The sequence below is a fragment of the Podarcis tiliguerta genome, assembly GCF_965153285.1.
Source record: "Podarcis tiliguerta genome assembly, chromosome: 17".
NCBI lineage: Eukaryota > Metazoa > Chordata > Lepidosauria > Squamata > Lacertidae > Podarcis > Podarcis tiliguerta.
Window position 1 is genome coordinate 20692741 of NC_139550.1, and position 22329 is coordinate 20715069.

General features: G+C 42.7%; 1 protein-coding gene and 1 long non-coding RNA gene across 8 annotated transcripts in view; one reads left to right on the top strand and one right to left on the bottom strand.

The window, feature by feature from the left end:
* The window catches only part of LOC310668018, a 66843-nt gene extending 62732 nt beyond the window's left edge, over positions 1-4111 (top strand). The window contains exon 3 of the long non-coding RNA XR_014506547.1: positions 3567-4111. This is a non-coding gene — a long non-coding RNA (uncharacterized lncRNA). The remainder of the gene's footprint in view (positions 1-3566) is intronic.
* The window catches only part of KDM4C (lysine demethylase 4C), a gene marked incomplete at its 5' end in the record, with an annotated part of 192254 nt that overhangs the window by 11830 nt on the left and 158095 nt on the right, over positions 1-22329 (bottom strand). For 6 of the 7 annotated variants that reach the window (XM_083419596.1, XM_083419593.1, XM_083419597.1 and 3 more), the window contains 2 exons: positions 9410-9580; positions 16033-16218. In XM_083419596.1, coding sequence (XP_083275722.1) covers positions 9410-9580; positions 16033-16218 — 357 coding nt within the window. Of the gene's footprint in view, positions 1-9409; positions 9581-14747; positions 14859-16032; positions 16219-22329 lie in introns of those variants that run through there. The other variant, XM_083419598.1, reaches the window with a different exon arrangement.

Below are 22329 nucleotides of genomic sequence, written 5' to 3' on the forward strand. Positions count from 1 at the left end.
ATCAGTCTCTCTTACCAGCAAAAGTAACTCGATGGCTAATTACATTAGTAAATCACGTAAGCATGATAGTTATCTATTCAACATTATATTTATGCTTTTATGATTTATCATCATTATATGAATCTCCTAACTGGCAACTGGGTGAAGGCAATACCGGCCCGCCTTCAATCATGGTGAGCATATTACCCACCTCTGGTTTGGATTTTAATCCCACCCAGAGAAGAACTCCTGCTTTCTTGAATGTCTGATCTGTTCTGCTCATCTGTGGTCTGGCAACAACAGCAGTGGCAACGAATCTTTCTAGGCATAACATGCAAGCTGCCAAGCCCAATATGCATAGCTGCTTTATTTTAATGTACACCAGGCTCTCCAATTGTCTTTGGTTGAATGTTTCTAAGATGTACCACTTTTTCTACCTTTTGATTAAAAAAAAGTAGGTGCATGAAGAAATCAAAGCTCCTACCAACTTTATAATGGGCTATTCACTGTAGTAATAGAAAATCTAATGATTGTTTCAGCAAGGGTTTAGAGTGGCAATATATATTTAAAAAGATTGCAAGAGAAGGAGTACGGGAACTGTCACAAAGAGTGAGCGCACACTGTTTAAAATCTAGGGGGAAAAGAAGGGCTGCTGTAGCAAAGTTGTAAAGGTGACTGAATTGGGGTTCCCTGAGATGGGAAGCATATCCCTCAGGACTGAACTGAAATGTCAACAAGCCCATTCAGTTAATACACTAAATGCAAGCTGTCCATTCTGCTTAAGCCATTTCTGTGTGCATTAGCTTGAAATTTGGGTGTGAGTGATTAAGCTTTCACAGTTGTGCTTACAAAGTGATAGTTTTCATAAAGAACATGACCACTGTAATTAGTATTAACAGCTCAGCAATAGACAAGCTTATCATAGAAATATATATGATGACAGAGATGAAAGCAACTAATAAAATTTATCTACTCAAGCTATTAAAACTAATGGAAAGAAGAACTCTGAAAATTGGTTGCAAGCATCTCAAAAGCCTCTTTGACCATATCTAGCTTGGGAGAACTGTACATGCATGACTGTATGTGCTAGTTCAAACTGTTTGAGTGAAAGAGCCTGGTTTCTGAAATGTGTAATTGTCAGAATTCTGCAGGGATCTAAGATGGAGCCTTGTTTTCCAATCTACTGTGGGACCCCAAACAGATTCACCAGTCCTCTTCATTGCCCACCCCCCAAAGCTTTGTCTTCCTTGATAAAAGCACAACAAAAAGTACTCCTCCCACAATGAAACTCAGAGGCTTCCCCCCCCCAACCGCCTTCCCCCACTTTCCAACTATTGTGCTCTATCTCTATATATCTGCAGTGGTACCTCAGAAGTCGAACGGAATCTGTTCTGGAAGTCTGTTCAACTTCCAAAACGTTCGGGAACCAGGCTGCGGCTTCCGATTGGCTGCAGGAGTTTCCTGCAGCCAATTGGAAGTCGTGGAAGCCACGGACATTCAGGTTCCAAAGAACGTTCGCAAACCAGAACACTCACTTCTGGATTTGCAGGGTTCGGGAGCCACAACGTTCAACTCACAAGGCGTTCAGGATCCAAGGTGTGACTGTACGTATATGCACAATAATGCTGGAGCAATGAGAAAACATTTAGTCCATCAAGAATGTTTAAACTGCCCCTAATGAGAGCCTGAGAAGCATCAATAATTCTGTGGGATATTTTATTCTTATAAAATTAGCAGACTGCATCCTTTTCTTTGAGCTGATGGAAGCAAAATGGAATTAGGTGTTGTAGTGTTAGATGGAGCCTAATGAAACCTATACAAACCCTGCTCTCACAATGCACTTCAGCGCATTCACAGTTGGGTAACACGTGCTTTAATTCTGCAAATACTTCCCTTATCAGGTTATCCATGGATGGGGGGGGGGCATGGATTGGGGGTGGGTAGTGAAGGCTGCCACTCGGATGAGAGCATCATGTGGATGCGGCAAAAAAACCGGGAGGTGGGTAAGACTGAAGCAGATTCAAATCCACTTTAAACTCTTGTGTGGATGAGCACCAGAGTTGCTCTCTGGAAGAATCTGAGGGTACTAGTTGCATGTTTGTGGAGTGTTAAGCGGTGAATCTCTACCTATGCTCAACCGATGTAACTGTAAAGAAATGCAAATGTTACAAAATGCCACGAGCCTCCTGCAGCTTCCTTCTAAAGGAAGCTGAATCTTGGGAGTACATAATAGGAATGATATACAGCACAGCCTAATCAGCAGATTACACGAGTTAACCTCTCTTAATAATTGCTGGCATGTTTCTGTTGGCATGACATCAATCGTTGCTGAAGGGAAAGCCGCGGCATAACATTATGAGATTGAAATAGCATTCTAAAATCACGTTTCCTTCCCGGTTCAAATGCAGGATCGGTAACTTATTTATTTATTTTAAAGAGAAGGAACAAAGTAAACACTGCAAGTAACAAAGCTACTTGATACACACCCTTCCCTATTGTTCTAATGTGGGTTTTCCTGGCTGGTTCTAGACACATCAAAAACGCGTTTCAAGAAAACACGCCTTAAACCTCCAAGTAGGAAATCACATTGGTGGAAGACGTAACTCCACAGCGCCATCCGGTGTCACAGTGTTATAATGCATATAACATGCTTTTTCTTAGTAATGTAGCTGAGTCTCCAGTTTTCTGGCAGCAGAAGCATACTTGGTTTCTGAATTAAATTTTGAGGCATGCCTCACTCTTATATCGGAAAAGTTTACCTTTCATGCCAGGCCAAAGGGACAGTGGATTATGCAGAGACTCAGTGGATAGCTCCCTCTGTGTGTTGGTACACTGGAATCACAAGGGTCTTTGTTTCATTAATTTATTTCTCGTAGCACACTGACGGGACGTGGGTGGGTGGCGCTGTAGGTTAAACCACAGAGCCTAGGGTTTGCCAATCAGATGGTCAGCGGTTCGAATCCCCGCAACGGGGTGAGCTCCCGTTGCTCGGTCCCTGCTCCTGCCCACCTAGCAGTTCGAAAGCACGTCAAAGTGCAAGTAGATAAACAGGTACCGCTCCGGCGGGAAGGTAAACAGCGTTTCTGTGCACTGCTCTGGTTCGCCAGAAGCGGCTTTGTCATGCTGGCCACATGACCCGGAAGCTGTATGCTGGCTCCCTCGGCCAATAAAGCGAGATGAGCACCGCAACCCCGGAGTCGGCCATGACTGGACCTAATGGTCAGGAGTCCCTTTACCTTTACCTAGCACACTGCTCTCTTGTGGGACACTAATTGGCTATAACGTACAGCCATTGGGTGCTCATGCACATGTTCAGTTATGGAAATCTGTGGCTAAGACGTCCATGTGGGTGGAAGAACTCTTATTTTTAAGTAGCATTCCATTTGTCATGTTATTATGCTGACGTTTTTGTTCAAATGCATGATCACAAAAATGTGCCCAATTCCATTACAAAGGAAGCCAAAGATGGTAATTTGATGTTTTGTGAAATTTAGGTGTATTTGGAAATGCAGAAGTAGTCTTTAGAAAATTTCTGTGATGTACTTTTGCTGTCACATTTCTAAATGGCTCTCTTCCTTTTTTCATAGCTGGAGATGAATTTGAAGCACAGACTGATGGGGCTTAATCGTCACCATTCTCATCTCAGTGAAGGCTCTCTCGGGTCCTCTGTTTGAAAGGATGCAGTTACATTAGTGTCAGCATAATTCTGTTAAGGGCTCCGTGTATCAATGTTGGCTTTTTTATAAAAAGAATGAGGAAAAATCCTCAAATTTCTATTCATGTTTGTCTCTTTTGGGTGAGGAAAGATCCATTTTGGAAAAGACTGGTAGACCAGTACTAATAATAATCTGTAAATTGTGTCACATTTACTTGGATTGACAGCCTGAGTCATGTAGTAATATGTCTTTTATTACTGTTTTTGACTGCTGTGACTTGCAGGCTGAGTTTAACTGCACAGTGCTATATACTCCACAGAACACACATATTTGGGCATTTTTAAGACTGCACAGAACAAGAACACATGGGCATTTGGAATATCCCCTGAGAGTCTTGAAAATGCAGCACAGTCCAAAGACTGAGATACATTTCAGCATTAGTGTTTTATAAACTGAAATGGAATATCTTCTTCTCTTTCTCTCTGATGGCTTTAGACTCCAGTTCTATAAACATGTTATGTTTCTAACATACATGTGGCTCAAGGATCCTGAGAAGCCTGGATACAAACCGTACCTTGAACATGAATGCAATGTACATGGCCAGGCCACTAGCTCCCAGCTGCAATTTTCTCACTAACGGTTTAGACTCCAGTTCTAAACACCCTTAAATGACCAACAATGTAGATCAGTGAACAGTGCTACAGTGTGGACTTTGGAAACTGGGACTCAAATGTACCTTTTGACTATGAAAGCACTGTGGTTGGTATCAACCCAAAGACATTTTCTCAATATGAATTAAAATAAGGGTCATGGTATAAACTAGTGTTTCCCAAACTTGGGTCTCCAGCTGTTTTTGGACTATAGTTCCCATCATCCCTGACCACTGGTCCTGCCAGCCAAGGATGATGGGAGTTGTAGTCCAAAAACAGCTGGAGACCCAAGTTCAGGAAACTAGGGTTGCCATATGCCCGGAATTTCCAAGACATATCTGGAATATTTCACTTTTTGTAATATGGCAACCCAACTATTATTAGCATGTAAACTATTATTAGCTTCCTGAATATTTATTTGGTGATTATATGCTAAATACACAAAGCAGCCTCCTGTGGGGAAAAATAGGTACCGTATTTTTCGCTCTATAGGGCGCACCGGACCATAGGGCACACCTAGATTTTAGGGCCCAAAGAGCAAAGAAGCCAAGACAGTGAGCGGGATGGATCCCACTAGCTGTCCTGAGCTTCCCCCGACCCCAGCCCCCAGAACGGGTCCGGGAGCGGAGGCGAGGTTGCGTCCGGGAGCGAAGGCGAGGTTGCGCTCCCCGGGCTTCAGGCTGCAGGCTGCTATCCGCAAACCTTCGGAGCCCGGCGGGAACTCCCACCACGCTCTGAAGGCTTGCGGCTAGCTGCCTGAAGCCTGGAGAGCGAGAGGGGTCGGTGCGCACCTTCAGAATACTGCCAGGACCTGTGTTCAGTCCTGGCATGGAAAAAACCACAGAGTGTCTGGAGGAAGTGGGTCAGGCAGCATTCTGAAGCAGGCAACCAGAGCAGATGACTGGCAAGCAGGGGCAGTAATTACTCAGAGATTAGGAGTTAGGACTTAGCCAAAGCTGTCAGAGACATGTCCTAGGGAAGAGACTACATGTTGCAACAGGCAATGAGCTCAAACTGAGCCCCTTTATAGCTACTGGGCCTACCTCTCCTAGGTCCTTTCCTTTTGATGGACAATGGAGATTCTTAAAGTAGCAGCCCTCAAGTTCAACACTCCTTGATATTTCATTATTTCTGGCTCTTGGAATAGGGGCTATTGGTTCCATGGGGTGGGGGAGGGATCTGGCTCAAGAGATGCAATCTCTGGGAGTCCAGGTTGGAGGTCCCATATTCAGATGGCTCCAGGCTGCTCAACTCAGGGCTGGTACTATTGGCACAGCTGACCCCGCTCTCTGTGTGTGTCAGTGTCCAAGCCACTGGGTAATGACAGGCATGTGAGGACAGACTACAGGATAAAGTTATTGCTACATGCTTCTCTTCCAAAAATATTAGGGAGTAATGTTCAGAACTGTATGTACAGAATTCAGGATCTAATCTACAATGGCAAACTATTCTGGTCTTAGATATAGTGGCTGAGAACTAGAGGAATTCACACACACGATCCACATCTGATTTTTTTGGGTCAAGTTTCTTTCTCTCCAGGGATGACTGGAAAACCACCAAAATGCTCTTCATACTTCCTCAAGTTAAAAATAACTTAGGGTAAGCTGGAGACGCATTCATGAATCATTCTCATTGATTTGAATAGGTATGCTTAACAAAGTTGGACTGTTGGATTTGGTAAACATTGCTGTAAATTTCAAAACATGCAGTAGAAGCAAAGACTGTGTCTTCCCTGACCTGTATGAACCAAGGAACTGAAAATTTGGGGGGGAGGCTGCAGTTTCCCCAAATCCCCCTTCTTTCTCCTTGCAAGCAATCTTACCAAAGGCTGTACAGACACGAAATGGTGGCTTGTCTCCCATAAATGCAATTGTGAACTGAACGGAAATTGTGCAGTGGCTTGAACACGTAAAGCAGAAAGCTTTTGCTATCTTTGTGAGCTAGCTGAACAGGGAAACAGATTAGAGAAATAGCTTCTTCAATAGGCAGCAACATTGCCGTCGCACAAAATTTGATGAATAAGTCCTCCCAGTGGCACTAACACCTGATATGCACATTGCACGGATTAGGAAGGCAGGTTTTTTGGGGGGGGAGGAATCCTTCCTGTTACTGATGCTACAGGTATATTATCTAATGAAAACACACAAAGATTTCTCTACGGAATCTGAAAGTTCTTTGGCATTTGCTTCAAACAATTATATGTTGTTCCTCTACTATCTGAGAAGCACTGAGGCATATCCAGGCCTGATTACATTTCCTCTTAGCACCAAATCAAACCACCCCACTTGGGTGGTAAGCAGTTTTCCTCTCTCCCACAGCTCAAGCTTTGATGCAGGTGGAAAGAAAACGGTGGCCTCCACTAAGGAACACAGCCTCATATATCTCGATGTTCCTTAAATCAAGGAATCCTCAATCATTAATGATGCTTTTTATAATATTCCAAACAAAGAAGTAGCTTTTCAAAGGGCCGTAGCAGGAATTTAGCTGCACGGCTTCCTTTATCACCAGTGAGAGGTGAACAGCTAAATCCATCACCCACTGCTTTGAAACTGCCCCACTTTGAGCGTTATACTTCCAAAAAAGGTATTAGACCTTTTTATAAGTAAGGACTTAGCAAGGAAAACAGTATAATCTCTGCTAATAATGTTTGAAGGGCAGCTTTGCTTCCTGAAATCAATGTAAGACAGCAGCAGAGATCAGCATGTATACCTACAGGTGAGAGAAGACGGACATTTGTGATAGCAGGCTTGCAGCATACTGACCTAGCCTGAAGATCGTAACACCTTGGCCAATTTCATTGTGCTCTATCCAGTAACAGTACAGGGAACAAAATGTGTTGTGATTCTCCCTGCCCACAGCATAGAATCATAGTATCATAGAGCTGGAAGGGAACCTCATGATCATCTAGTCCAACCCTCTGCAATACAGGAATATTCAGCTGTCCCTTATGGGGATTGAACCTGCAACTGTGGCATTATCAGCACCGTGCTCTAACCAACTGAGCTATCCAGCTCCAGCTATCCATGTTCTATGCTTTATATTTGCAATTAGCAAAGGAAAATACATGACCAATGCTTTTTTTTTTTTTAATCCCACAGTACTATCTGTCTGCCAAATTAGGACAGTGGAGCCAAACTAACACTTTCATTCTTTGTTGTGTCTCATCAATCTTCCTGCCTCCAATAGTTAATTCTCTTTATAGTTCTTCAATGTCAATAGCACTCATTTTTCCTACAGTTGTTATCTACAAACTGAATGCCACATGTGAAGTTCTTTGCTATCAATCCCACCACGTGAGCACAATTCTGCAGCCTTTTTCATTTATTAGGTAGGCACTAGACTCACAACTCAAATCCTGAGTTGACCATATAAAACCTGTGTAATCCTTATTCATTGTAGTTGGAGCTCATAGGCCTCTTACACAAACATCTGACAGAAGTTCCTGTTTCTCTAGAAGATACCTATTTAAATGCAGTAGGAGAGATTCCCAGGATAATATGACACATGGACATGGAGATTAGCAAAACAGGACTGGTCTGCAAGATAGGTAGACATCTTTACTGGCTAGTCTTCTAACACCTCAAGAAGACTTCACAAGCAAACCAAAATGTGGGCCTGAAATCACAGCAGATATTTGAAAAAAGTATTGTTTATATACAAATCCATCCAAAAGGCCCCCAACTGTCAGATAATGTACAAGATTCAAGATGATGACTCATCAATCATGCATATCACAAAAACAATGGCCCAAAATCACATACTCTGCACTGGCTAAAGAGTTCAACAGTTGGCTCTCAGGACTGTTATACCTTAGGAGTTTGAAGTCCACTCTTTAATAATAATTATTATTGTTTGTTTGTTTGTTTGTTTGTACCCCACCCATCTGGCTGGGTTTCCCCAGCCACTCTGGGAGACTTCCAACAAAAGATTAAAATACAGTAATCCATCAAATATTAAAAGCTTCCCTAAACAGGGCTGCCTTCAGGTGTCTTCTAAAAGTCCGGTAGTTGTTTATTTCTTTGACATCTGGTTGGAGGGCATTCCACAAGGTGGGTGCCTCTACCGAGAAAGCTTCCTGCTTGGTTCCATGTAACTTCACTTCTCGCAATAAGGGAACTGTCAGAAGGCCCTCAGTGCTGGACCTCAGTGTTCGGGCTGAACGATGGGGGTGGAGACGCCCCTACAGGTATACCGGGCCGAGGCCTTTTAGGGCTTTAAAGTTCAGGACCAACATTTTGAATTGTGCTCAGAAACCCTTTCAGTATTTTTAAACATCTAAAACCAGATGCTAAGCCAGCTTTGCAACTTTTTTTTCTTTTCCGAAGCACAAGGGACAGAAAGGGAGAGGGCCTGCCTGAGGAATAAATGTATTGCTGCCATATCCTGGCAACGTCTGACTGATGTAATGGAGCCTGAAGGATTTTGACAGGAGGCCAGACAGGAGCCCAAGATGCAGCACTCCCAGGATGAGAAAAGTGCAAAGGGACCAACCACAATACCAGAGTGCATGCAAGTTGTGTTACATGCAAGGCAAGGCAGAATCACCCTGAATTTACTGCACCATATAAGAACATGCAGCGCTGATTAATTGCTATAATAAAATTTTGGTTTAAACATGCACTGAAATGCATGTTGTGAAATGTTGCAAACAATGCCATTTCCCTTCTGATTTAGTATCATTAGGCAATGGAATCTTACAGACACATCCAAGATGTAAACAAGTCATCATACTAGATTCATGAGAACCATTCTGCCTATTACATATTTGAACATGGGCTTTTTCTCAATTCATCGAGGAATTTTGTAATATTATCTCTCAGAGACACATTACAATATGTGGAATTCCCACTCTAATATCTTTTATTAAAAACATACTTCTTATTTAATTAAAAGACTTTGGAAGATTAGTTTTGATTCATTTGATGAAATGGTGGATACTAATTAGAACAAACAAGGTTGGGAAGCCCCTGAGAAAGTAATAATTCTCTGCAGCAAGAAATAACAAACACGAGCAGAATATTAAGTTAATTATCCCTGTTGAAAGGTCAGAAGAAATTGTTCAATTTTCCTTATTTAACTTTCAAAAATAAAAATAATAATCAGTTTCTTAAAATAAATACTTACCACAATGTCTTCAGGGAAGGTGTCCCGGCTGAAGGAACCGTCATCAAACATGACTTCGTAGAAAACTTGAGACGTAACTTCTTTTACTCTGCAGCTATAGTACCGTGTGTTCCTGTGTTTCGCTATGACAGTTTGGCCGGCTGAGACCGTTTTCTCGAAGGCTTTGGTTTTCTAGAAAGCAGGAATTAAACACACATTGTTATATCAGCCACAAAATTTGTCTCACTCGTTTCAATCCACTGGGTCCTGTACATCTAAGGATTCTTTGTGTCTGATGACCAGGACTCATGAAAGACCAGTGCTCAGAAATCTCAACTGATTGCCGATTTGCTATCAGACCAAGTTTGAGGTGTTACTATTGATATATAAATCCCTTTAAAAATTGAGACCAGCTTACAACTACGAGATCACCTTACCATACATGTGACCACATGACCACTTCAATTGGCACTGCTGTAAGGTAAAGGTAAAGGGACCCCAGACCGTTAGGTCCAGTCGTGGCTGACTCTGGGGTTGTGGCGCTCATCTCACTTTACTGGCCGAGGGAGCCGGCGTACAGCTTCCAGTTCATGTGGCCGGCATGACTAAGTCGCTTCTGGCGAACTAGAGCAGCGCACGGAAACACCGTTTATCTTCCCGCTGGAGTGGTACCTATTTATCTACTTGCACTTTGACGTGCTTTCAAACTGCTAGGTTGGCAGAAGCAGGGACCGAGCAACGGGAGGTCACCCCATTGTGGGGATTCGAACCGCCAACCTTTTGATCAGCAAGTCCTAGGCTCTGTGGTTTAACTCACAGCGCCACCCGCGTCCCTTTGGCACTGCTGTAGGTGCCACATAATACCCGTTCCACATTTATGAAATCGTTCAGTGTGGCAGCACTTACAACTTTGGACCTCCCTGTCTATTGAGATCAAGCACCTTCATTGTACTCTTCTTAGTGCCTGCTAAAAATATTTCTGTTTAGACAAGCCTACCCAGGTGCTTAAAAAGTTGAAGTAATATTAATCTCTTTTAGCATTTTAAGTTTTTTAAACAGTGGTACCTCGGGTTACATACGCTTCAGGTTATATACACTTCAGGTTACACACTCCACTAACTCAGAAATAGTGCTTCAGGTTAAGAACTTTGCTTCAGGATAAGAACACATATCGGGTGGCGCAGCGGCAGCAGGAGGCCCCATTAGCTAAAGTGGTGCTTCAGGTTAAGAACAGTTTCAGGTTAAGAACAGACCTCCAGAACGAATTAAGTACTTAAACCTGAGGTACCACGGTACTTTAAAGTAGGGTTGTAATTTTTTCTTGATTTTACTGTTTTATCTTTTCTAAACTGCTTTGAGGGCTGTTGTTTTTTAACAATCAAGTGATGTATAAATTTTATGAAAGAAACAGATGAATGAAGGCCTTCTTTGCCACAGCCACAACTGTCAGAAAGCAACTGTTTAAAAACATCTCCCTTAGCCCAAGCCGCTCGCTTCTAGAGTCAAAAAAACATGATGCATTGTAGGTGAGCTTTTAACTGAAATTGATAAAATATAATTTGTCTTGTTTCAAGCGTTTTATTGAGGGCTAGTAAACAGACCATCAGTGTAGCAGGTCTCATATGAAATGTACATGGGGTGAGAGAGAGTTGTGGCTTTGCTATTCCATCTGGCTTGTTTTTCACTCTCTTCCCACTTCCTAATAATCTGTAGCTGCTTCCAGGTCTGTGCAGAGGTTGCAGCGACTTCTGAAGCCTGGGGCGGGAGTCTTGTTAGAATAAAGTTATAAACTCAAACAAAAAAAGCAGCTGGTCCCTAGCCTAGCCCCACCGAGGCCCGGGGCAAATGTGCCCGGCTTCCCCCCACCCCTCTGCATGGGCCTGGCTGCTTCCCTTCTCTGCCAAGCCCCAGCTCCCACCCCACAGCTTTCCTCTACATCTACCTATCATCCATTCCATCTGGCTGTCAATGCCACCTTCATGGCTGAAAGGAGACAATACAGCATTGACAATGCAAGAGGCTTTGCTTGGCAAGTCCTTCTTACCAGTCACACATTCAGCAATGCCTCTTGCATTCCCTAAAGAGCTCCTGAGAACAGTATTGCCGACGCCTTTACCACCAACACTAAATAGAGAAACGGTTGCAGTAGCAGCAGCATCCTATTGAAGTGACAGTCTGTCAAAATGCTATAGTCATTCTGCTTAAGGTGTCTCTGAAAGCCACATACAACTCCAAAGATCTTTTTGCTGCTGCTAAAATCCTATGCACAGATATACATTTGTTTGCTTGCAGAACTGGAGATGAAAATCATGGCTCACAGCGGTCCTGAGGATGCATGCAGGTACCTGCTTTGCCTGCAGTTTCAGAAGCATGGAATCATTAGCATGTGTCACACTGCCACACAGACTTCTGCAATCGCCACTTGCAATCAAAATGAGTGTATCAGCTCCCAGTAGATAAAGCGTAGATTAAAGAAAGCTCGTATCTATTACAAAAATGTCCAAGGGCTCATCACATTTTCAAACCAGTTGCTACATTTGGGTAGGGCCTTATGATATATACGGTAAGAAACAACAGCTTTAGGGTTGCTTCATTCTCCGTTGCTCTGGGGCACAGGGTAGCAGTGTGCCAGGCCAAGGAGATCTCTGTCTCATGCATTCTCAGGAGCCACTGGTTTCCATCACCCAGCAGGCTGCTAATCGGTGCATGGAATGTCTGAGAAAGGAGATAAATGGAGAGAGCGTCTTCCCTTTCTCTCTGCTGCTTGCACTGCAGCACTTATAACCTGTTGAAAGGTAAGACGAAGAGGGGGGAATGTGTTTCAGGTAACTACAAATCAACCCACTCACCAATTTGTACCACACACTGCATGTAGCACATTTCACTTTGTGTACAGTGGTACCTCAGGTTACATACGCTTCAGGTTACATATGCTTCAGGTTACAGACTCTGCTAACCCAGAAATAGTGCTTCAGGTTAAGAACTTTGTTTCAGGATAAGAACAGAAATCGTGCTCCGGCGGCGCGGCAGCAGCAGGAGGCCCCATTAGCTAAAGTGGTGCTTCAGGTTAAGAACTGTTTCAGGTTAAGTACGGACCTCCGGAACGAATTAAGTACTTAACCTGAGGTACCACTGTATATGCCAAAATTAATAAAGCCTATGGCTATAGCCAGATAATAAAATGTAGAGAAAACAGGAAATGTTCAAATGTATAACTGATTTAGAGAGGAAGATGTTTCAAAATTAGAAATCTACTTAGCTGAAAAAAAATGTGACATATGCAGACTGATTACCTGCCCTTTATTACCTAATGATTGTAACCTTTGAGAGCAGCAAACTATTCAATACATTCGGAGAACTAAACCGCGAGTACCTACAAGATGAATATATCAAAATACTTTGAAACATGGATTAAACCATGTCTCATTGCTTTAACACTGCAATACATAGTATTTCATTTTAAAAAGATGGGCCTTTATCAATACTCCATTGTTGATTGTGGAATTATGGTTGTATATATAGGTGAGTCCTTGAAGAAATTAATATTACCTACACCTTGCCCTGTACTACTTAAATGCAAAGACCCCATTCTCTTCCTGCCAGCATGAAACCATGGTAGCTAGGCATTGTATCTGCAGTGGTTAACCAGGGGTCACACCTAACCAGGTTTGGAACCAGAATGGCTCTTGCTGTACGGGTGAAAAATGGAGCAAGCAGTCCAAGAAGAGTCAAGGGCCCCTGATGTCCACAGATCCCGAGTTCCCCTCTCACTTCTCAGCCCTGTGCATTGAAAGGGGTAAGTTATAATGAACTATATATCAGCAGAAGTGGTACAGAATTCAGCAGTGGTCAGTAACACTTGTAGCCAGGGCATCCTTGGGCAGCTGCTAGGGCCTCAACACAAACGTAGATACTCTGCCCTGCCCCACCCCATCTTGGCATTCTCAGTACCCCAGTCAACTGGTTCTAGCCACCATTACATTTCCGCAATGTCCCTAGCATAGCATTGCTCTGTGACATAGTATGAAATTAAAACTAAAGCTAGACCCAGCTGCCCACTGCTGTTTGGAACACTACCACCACCAGGTAAGCCTGACAAGGCCCAAGGATGAAGGAGAGGGACCCCCAAATGATGCTTTGCCAAGGGACTCCTCAAACCTGAATCTAATATGTTTCAATGTTGAATGTGTAAGTTTATGTCTAGAGTCCATGGATAAAACAAACACCATTAGATGTACTGCTGGGTGGTTCTTGTATTTGTATAAAAACTAATAAAAATGTGTGTGTGTTTTAATAACCTAAATCTAGAACTTCTCATGGGTGAAATGTTCACTTACTCCAATTCATCATGAATATAATTTGATTGTTTTGGTATGAGCCAATGCTGAGCTGCCTTCAGCCTCAATGCAGCTTTCGCAAACCTGGTGCCCTCCCACTGTGCTGGCTGGAAGCTGTAGTCCAGAAAAAGCTGAAAGGCACCAGGTTAGCAACTGTCCCTTCTAGACATCTGCCTGAAAACTTGACTCTTAGTGAGTCATTTAAGGATTTGTGGATCTGCTCCCATTTTTCATGGACCTATGTTTGCCCTGGAAAGTCAGTGCTGCCCTGCCACTGGTGGCGACAGATGCTGTGTGTAGTCCTCTGCTGGTGGATTGTGTTTGGGGTTTTTTGGTTTTTTTAAAAAAAATGCCATTAAAAGTTCAGAAAACAGTAATTTACCCCAACATGGAGAGCGCGTTAAGAGTTGTCGATTTCCCATTCCTGGAAAAATGTATCTCACACAAAGTGTTAGTGATAAACATGTTCCAAAAAAGATTTTCTACCACAGAAGCCTAAGAATTTATAGATGCAAAGAACGCAATTTTTGATCAGAGGGACAGCTGTTATGCAAAGAACTGAATTAGATTAGATAAACATCTGTGGCATTTTCTGGATTACTGTGCAAGCTGCGGTTTGGACAGCGCAGTTTCTTTTGTGTAACATGAGCGATGAATGAACTAAGGTAGTCATATAAAAATATGAGCCACAGCAAATCACAATGAAGAAGAAAGGTAATCTTGGCCTTCTGTGTGGAAATGAAATACTATGAATAAGTATTATAAAATTTTATCTTGCCTCCTATGTATGAGGACAGAAAGCTAACCTTTTCTGTTATTTTTATAGTGATTATATAGGTCCTGGAAGACCTATGATAAATAACACATGTTATGGCACTTCAGCCCTTGGAAAGAAGGTCAACTTCACAGTCCTTAGAAAAACTGGCTTTGAAATAGTTCCCTTTTGACATGATAAAGTCTCGTCAAACCCACTGACTTTTATCCCTTGCTGCTGAAACATGTGGGAACAAGTAACAATGGCAGGCATGGCACTAAACCTACTGCAAATCACTATGAGACTCTGAGTAGAAAGGTGAAGGACACTGGGACACAGGTGGTGTTTTCATCACTCCTTCCTTTTTGAAGGTCATGGCCTCAGAAGAGACAGAAGTACAGTGCAAGTACTGGCCACACAGATGGTGTCATCAGGAAGTCTGTGATTTGTATATATCAGGCATGTCCAACTCCCAAGAGACTGCGATCTAATCCCACTATTAAAAAAATGGCAGTGATCTACCCACTGGATTGACCAAAGTTTTTGAGTTTTGGGGGGGAGGATTGTTCAGAGTTGTTGAGCTTTGGGGGGGGGGGCTCCATCAGGATCACGCAATCGACCAGGGACACCCCACGGTCGACAAGTAGATCGCAATCGACCGGTTGGACATGCCTGGTATATATGAAATGATCAATGGGGGGCTGCAGAGTTCTGGTCTGTGCCCAGTCTTGTTTAACTTCTTTATAAATGACTTGGCAGAAAGTGGGGGGGGGGGTGCTCATCAAATCTGCAGATGACACCAAACTGGGTGGGGTAGCTAATACCTGCAAACACAGAAACCAGATTCAAAAATAATTTTGACAGGATGGAGAATGGGGCGCTAACAACATGAATTTCAACAGAGATAAATGTGAAGTTCTGCATTTAGGAAGGAAGAATCAGATGAGACTACAGTATGGGAGAGACTTGACTTGATGGCAGTACATGCAAAAAAGGATCTAGGGGGTTTAGCAGACCACAAGATATGAATGTGGTTCTACACTGTATGTAGTGTCCAAATCACAAGGAGGAATGGTAGAATCCTACTGCTTAATTTTATCCTACCTCAGAGCAAGACTGCGTTCATCAGTTTAAAGTGATATAGTGTGGATTTAATTTGAGCCAAGCCTTTCTCAGACTCAAGACTTGCTTTGAATGCCAGAGCTCAGCTCCGGATAATGAGATAATGAAACAATGAAGAGAGTTTCTCAAACTGCATGCATTTGCTTAGCACCGAGCAAAAAGCCCTGACTTGTCTGGGCTTAGTATTTAAAACAGTAACTCTCCTTCTATGAAATTAATTTACCACTGCACACAACTATCATTCATTGCCTTTCAAACCCAGTCCATACAGTCTTGGCATTTTCTCATTGTTCTGTGACAGCCAGGAACTAGCAAGCTTTTTAACCTGGTTCAGCCTAGTAGCAGTGTTCTTGTTTTTGAAAACACAGAAACAACAACATGGAATAAAATGGGGGGAAATAATACGGGAATTAAGTTATGCAAATCCTTACCACATTTTGACTGATTTTGTGCCTGAAACATGTGATATAGACAACATAAGGCCAGTCATCTGGTTCCATCAGCACTCCTGCGGCATGAGCACATGTAACATGGAAAGAAGCTGGGCAACGTCCGTAGGAACACTGGATGCAGGCGCCAGATATTTTCTTAATTCTTTGTCGGCAGAAGATACATTTCTGTAGGCACAAAAGGAGAATTTCCAATTAACTTCATTTTAGCTGCCAAGCAGGTACTTCTGTTTAATCAGCTATGCCTAAATTCACACATCTGTGTTCTTAAGACTGCACACATCTCTCACACGCATTTCCGGATGCCTTTCCAAAGAACGGTAAGCTTGGATGTGTTCTAAGACGTTGTGTATATTGAATCAGCTGTGTGAATTAGTACACAGTTAAATGCTTATGTTCAGTGGCAATTTTATCTATGTAGACTGAACTCATCATAAACAGAGAAGAGACATTAATGTAGCAGTGGGAACTGGTTTTTTAATTAACATTTTCAAATTAGTGCTTACATTGTAAATATTGCTATTGATACCATTTTTTATATTAAAAAAACCCCTGTATGTAAACCATCTTATGAGGGCAGTGTGTTTTATCTCCCCCCACTAAACATAAGTAAACATAAATAGGATTGCACTGTTATTCTGGCAGCAAGGTAGATACAAGGTGGATATGTTTCAGGTACGTATTCTGTCCTAAACTTTGAGGACAAAAGACATGGAGCTGATATCTCAAAACAAATGGGTAGAAGGTAGTTATATGGTAGAAGGCAGTTGTGCTCTGAGCCCCAAAACCCATCCCTCGTGGAAATAAAGACACAGTGGAGACAGAATTTAGTTTAAATGTTAATGGGCAAATTTTGGCCACAACTTTATTGAATACACAAATGTGACTGGTATTGACTTAGGCATTGGTATCAAAACTATATCTGGCTCTTGCCCCACCCTGCAGGAAGCCTGTAAGGGTAAGCAACCAGCAGGGGGATCTCCGTCAGTGTATATTGACTGGTGCTCACCCCTGGGGTCCCGGGGTCCTGGCATGGCCCTAGCCCCTCTCCGGGCTTCGGATGAGATCCAGACCCCCGGATTCCTTTAACAGAATACCCTATTCATTGGAGGGGTAGGTGATGGCCGCACCTCCCCTCCCCACATTCCTCTAAACCAATGCCTAACCACCAAACTTTACAAAGTTGTGACGTTTGCTAAGAGGTAGGCAAAAACCAAGTGGCCACAGCCAATCTGCCACATTGGGGAAAATTCCTACCCGGTCCCTGTTCCAAAACAGGCGACCAACCGAAGTCCAAAGCAAGGCCAAACACAACCTAATTAATGGGTGGGTGAGCGAGTGTTTGGCAGCGCGAAGCAAAAGGAGGTCCCTACGTCGCACTGCCAAATAGATACCCCCAACCCCTAACCTTTGCCACGATGCCAATTGGCTAAAGGCCAGTGGCATAACTGTGGCACCACCGGCTTGGAGCGGGGCAAGCCCCACCCACAATCCAGTTGGGGAAGAGTTTCAGGGGCCGAGCACAACATGGACCCTCTGTTAGCAGGATCCAACTTCTCAAGATAATCTATACTGTAAAGCCCCCGTTAGTATTTCACACCTCCGATGACACAGATGAGATTGGTGTAAATCACATGCCTGTCTGGGAAGAGTGTGGGAACAGAAGACAGCCTTATCTCTTCCGCTGCATGTACTCATTGTACTGTACTTTTGCTTTTGCTTGTGACCTGTTCTTCTCTCAGAGCTGGAGAGAGAAGACACTATGCTTCCTTTATCTGTACATAGTGTGTAAATAAATACGTAGATTAGCTCTACAATGTCTCCCGCTTCTTGCTGTGTTATGCTAGAAGATTAGTGTGCATATATCATTTGATACATGTCACTGAAGCGCACTGGAGAAGAAGGGAAATGCCTTCTCCAGAGCTGCGCATACCGGAGGACGCTCAGAGTTCGGGGCCTGAAGGGGTACCCCAGGGCATTTTCCAACAGCTCCAAGTGATCTGCTAACAGGGCAACTCAAGAAATTCGAATGGTGTTTGGAAACAAACTGGGAGTCAGTTATGGTCTTCACTCATTGGAAAAATTTATTTTGGATGGCAGATTCCTGTTAGCAGCCTGGCCATCACATTCTGAACCAGTTGCTATTTCAGAAGCAACCCCACATATAGCATGCCACTATAATCTGGGACGCGGGTGGCGCTGTGGGTTAAAGCCTCAGCACCTAGGGCTTGCCGATCGAAAGGTCGGCGGTTCGAATCCCCGCGGCGGGGTGCGCTCCCGTCGTTCGGTCCCAGCGCCTGCCAACCTAGCAGTTCGAAAGCACTCTCGGGTGCAAGTAGATAAATAGGGACCGCTTACTAGCGGGAAGGTAAACAGTGTTTCCGTGTGCGGCTCTGGCTCGCCAGAGCAGCGATGTCACGCTGGCCACGTGACCCGGAAGTGTCTTCGGACAGCGCTGGCCCCCGGCCTCTTTGAGTGAGATGGGCGCACAACCCTAGAGTCTGTCAAGACTGGCCCGTACGGGCCTTTTTATAATCTAACCCAGATGTCAGGGTCAGCCACGTGAGGCAACTGTCTCAAGCAGCAGGGTCCCTGGGGCAGCAGATCCCTATGTTACTCTTTCTCCCCTGCCTTGTTCCTAAACTCAATCTTCACTCGCCCTGTCCTCCCTGGTGGGAAGGAGGTATGCCCAATTTTGGGGTTCTCCGATGCCAAAATGTCTTGGACTGGTCATGCCAGATGTTATCAGGGAATGGATCACTCTGGAAAGATTTGGAGAAGAGACTGCAGACTTGTGCACCAATCACACTGCTCTGAACCACGGACTCCACTTCAGTATCCATGTAGTGCCAGGTCTAATAACACCAGCAAGCTGCAAACCTATTTCTTAAGGACTGCAATCCCAACCAGAACAAACTAGATACCACCACTTTCATCATTGTCAACTGAACCATCTACTGGAAGTAACTCTGTCTTGTCTTAATTAAGTTTCAAATCAATTGTGTTTCAACTTATTACCCTCATTTTTGGGCTCCTCAGTAGAAAAGTAAAAATAGACCAAGCAACAAACAAATCTACCAATTTACTAAATTATATTTTCTAACATTAAGGAATGAGGGAGGTTGAGGGATTTTGCAAAACTGTAAATGCAGAAATTGCATTTGTTTTGCCATACTGCCACAGAAAAAGATGAAATGTAATAGCATTCTGTAATTATATACTTAAATTAAACCTATTTAAACCATTCTTAGGGGAAATGCAGTTAGCATGTCAAATTGATATGGATTTACAATTGATTCTATAAACTTTACATTTCCTGTTTGACACAAAAGGCAAAATGTTTCTTACTACAATGTATTCTTGCTGACTTCATACGCCTTTGAAAGCTGCAGTATCTCTGTAGCCTGCTGTTACTTTAAAAGGTAAGTGAATTTCTTCATGTCAGAGAATTAAAATACAGCATCCAATATGTTATATTATTTAATGTTTTCTAGATTATTTATTCACAGCAAACAATCACTCACCAGAATTCCTTAAAATAAATTACCACCAATTAAAGGCAGGCTCCACTGTCCCCTTAGCCCAGGAATAGAGAACCTGTAGCCCACCAGGTGTTGGAGGACTCCAATTCCCATCAGCCCCAGCAAGCATAGCCAATGGTCAGGAATGATGAGAGTTGTAGTCTAACTACATATGGAGGATTGCAGGTTCCCCATCTCTGCCTTAATCACAATCATCATATATTTATCCAGGGCTTTTTTTAGCTGAAATTCTCCAGAACTCAGTTACACCTCTTAGGTGGGTGCCATAGTCATTATAAGAGAACAAGGGGTGCGTTCATGATGAGTTACGGCACTTCTTTTACTAGAAAAATATCACTGCATTTATATCCTGCCTTTTTCCCTGAGAGAGGCTCAATGCAGCTTACAAATTAAATAAGAAAAGCTAAAAACATTTTTTAAATCATAAAAAAACTGTTAAACATCAATAGAATTAAAAACTTTTAAGATCCAGTAAAAAAGCTACACAAAATTACAATAAAAAGAGCACAGCACCTTTCATTAAAAGCAGTCAGTTCCCAAAGTCTGTTGGAATAAGTCCTCACTTCTTTATTAAATAATTTGCTAGTTTCTTTTTTAATAGGATCTATAAGTTGCACCTGGCCTGCAGAGAGGCCCATGAGTAGAGAAACACTTTCTGCCGTGGTTGTTACATGACTGGAGTCATGGCATGTTGGTCGAGTTCCTCTGTGGATCCATTGGTTTACTCAATTCAGCACCCACAAGGCAGTGGCTCCTGCTCTCGTCCTGTATAACTGCTTCCTAGTAACCAGGTTAGGTGTGTAAGTAGCCACTTCCTCCCACCAGCGTATTTCAACATACATGTATTCATTTCTTTTCTTTTCTTTTTTGCTTAAAACTTTTAATATGAAAATTCACTGGTGTACAAAAATACTATAATGTGACAAACTATTCAAAATACTGGAATCAACTCTCCTGTTACATGGCTGTATAAAAACAAAAGCCAAAAGCCAAACTTGGTTATGAAACCATGAAATGTACATACATCACATGCCTCTGTCTACGCAGACCAAAAGGCATCTCCAGCTGACCTCCCTGGGTTGCAGGCTACTCTTGATGATGCACTATCACAAACAAGTCCAGTAGAAAGAGGACAATGTACTTAAATTTAAAGATGGTCACTATTCCAATGCATGGCACAAATCCTCTTGCTCGTCCTACTACATCTTTCTTCTCCAGCCAGTGCTGACCTTGCATGTACAAGCCTTGGTCATCAACTGCGTTATTGCTACCCTTTGTCAAGAACTTGATGTCTCTGTTTTGTTTTTCATGAATTTTCAAAACCCAATGCGCTCGTGGGATTCCCCTTCTTTCAATCCTAAAGACCACGATTTCGCCCACTCTGATTGGCTCCTTGATGCGATTGGTTAAGAATAGAAGACATCCTTTGTGATATGCAGGCTTCATACTGCACTAAGCACGGCCACGATGAGGCTTTCACTGCCAGTTGGACGGTAGCATAAATGTATTCTGAACTCACAGGAACAGGTTGACTGTGTCAGAATTTCTGCACCATGATTGCAGTCATAGGATTTTTGTCTATCACATGACAGTGTATGTTTTGACTCCACAAAGTGGGAAGTGACAGAGACAGGATGTTTGTGTTACTGTGTTCCGTGAAGTGAGACTATTGTCCTTTGTTCTCTCTCTTTGCTGTCTGATGCTAAAGAGAGAGGGAGCCATGTTGCAGTGCTCCATGTGTGTTTATATGTAAATAAAGTAGATTAGCCAAAATGCTGAGTTGCTGAGGACTGTTACGCAAGCTGCAAAGACTCACAATAGCATAGTTTTAATAGTGTGGGGACATGGATTTTTTATACTATTAAGCTGAAAACTCCCCCCTTGAGATGCTACCATGGACCTTTTACCAGATGCAATTTTCATTGAATAGAACCAGCAACTGGCATGAAAAAATAATATTCTGGACAGCAATCTAATGTGAGGAAGCACGAAGCAGGTCCACTCATGCATGCTATGATGAGTTCTGGATCGATAGTCAGGTGGCCCAGTGATATGAAAATGCATAGCAAACACCTCCAAAAGTAGCAAGATAATTATGATTCCTATCTATCCATCCCATTTCTGGTATGCTCCTTCAAATATATAAAATTTACTCAGGACCACAAATGTGTCTGTGTAGAAGTGAGCCTATTTAGAAGGGACAGAGATCCTGCACACAGTTCTGGGCTGTTTCCCAGGAAGTTTCTTTATGGAATTCAGTTTCATCTCTGTATTTAACATACATGTGTATACATACACAACATTAACTATTTAATAGCAGACAGCATTTTAAAACAGATTTACTGAGATGCAGCTCTGAAAGGATTAAGTTCTGTGCAATATCCTACAAGCAATTTACTTTGCTGAGGAAAAATGCAAAGAATTCCTTTATCACAAACTGGGTGCCTGCATCTCTTAACCAATAAACCTTCCATCCTTCTGAGACTAGCTAGCTTGCCTGCTGATATCAATAAGCTAAAAGATAAATATTTTCTTTTCCCCTACAAACCTCAAAAGAGATAATTTAAATTAAAAACACACACACTCCTCCCCACCAAGAGAGATGGAAAGAGTCTTGAGACAGCCAGTCACATTTAAGGCTTGCATGTTCAAATATTTAGAAACAGGAATCTTGTCAAACTCAAGACAGGGAACTCTGATACAAATATTCATATCAAAATTTCATCTACCTTGAGGC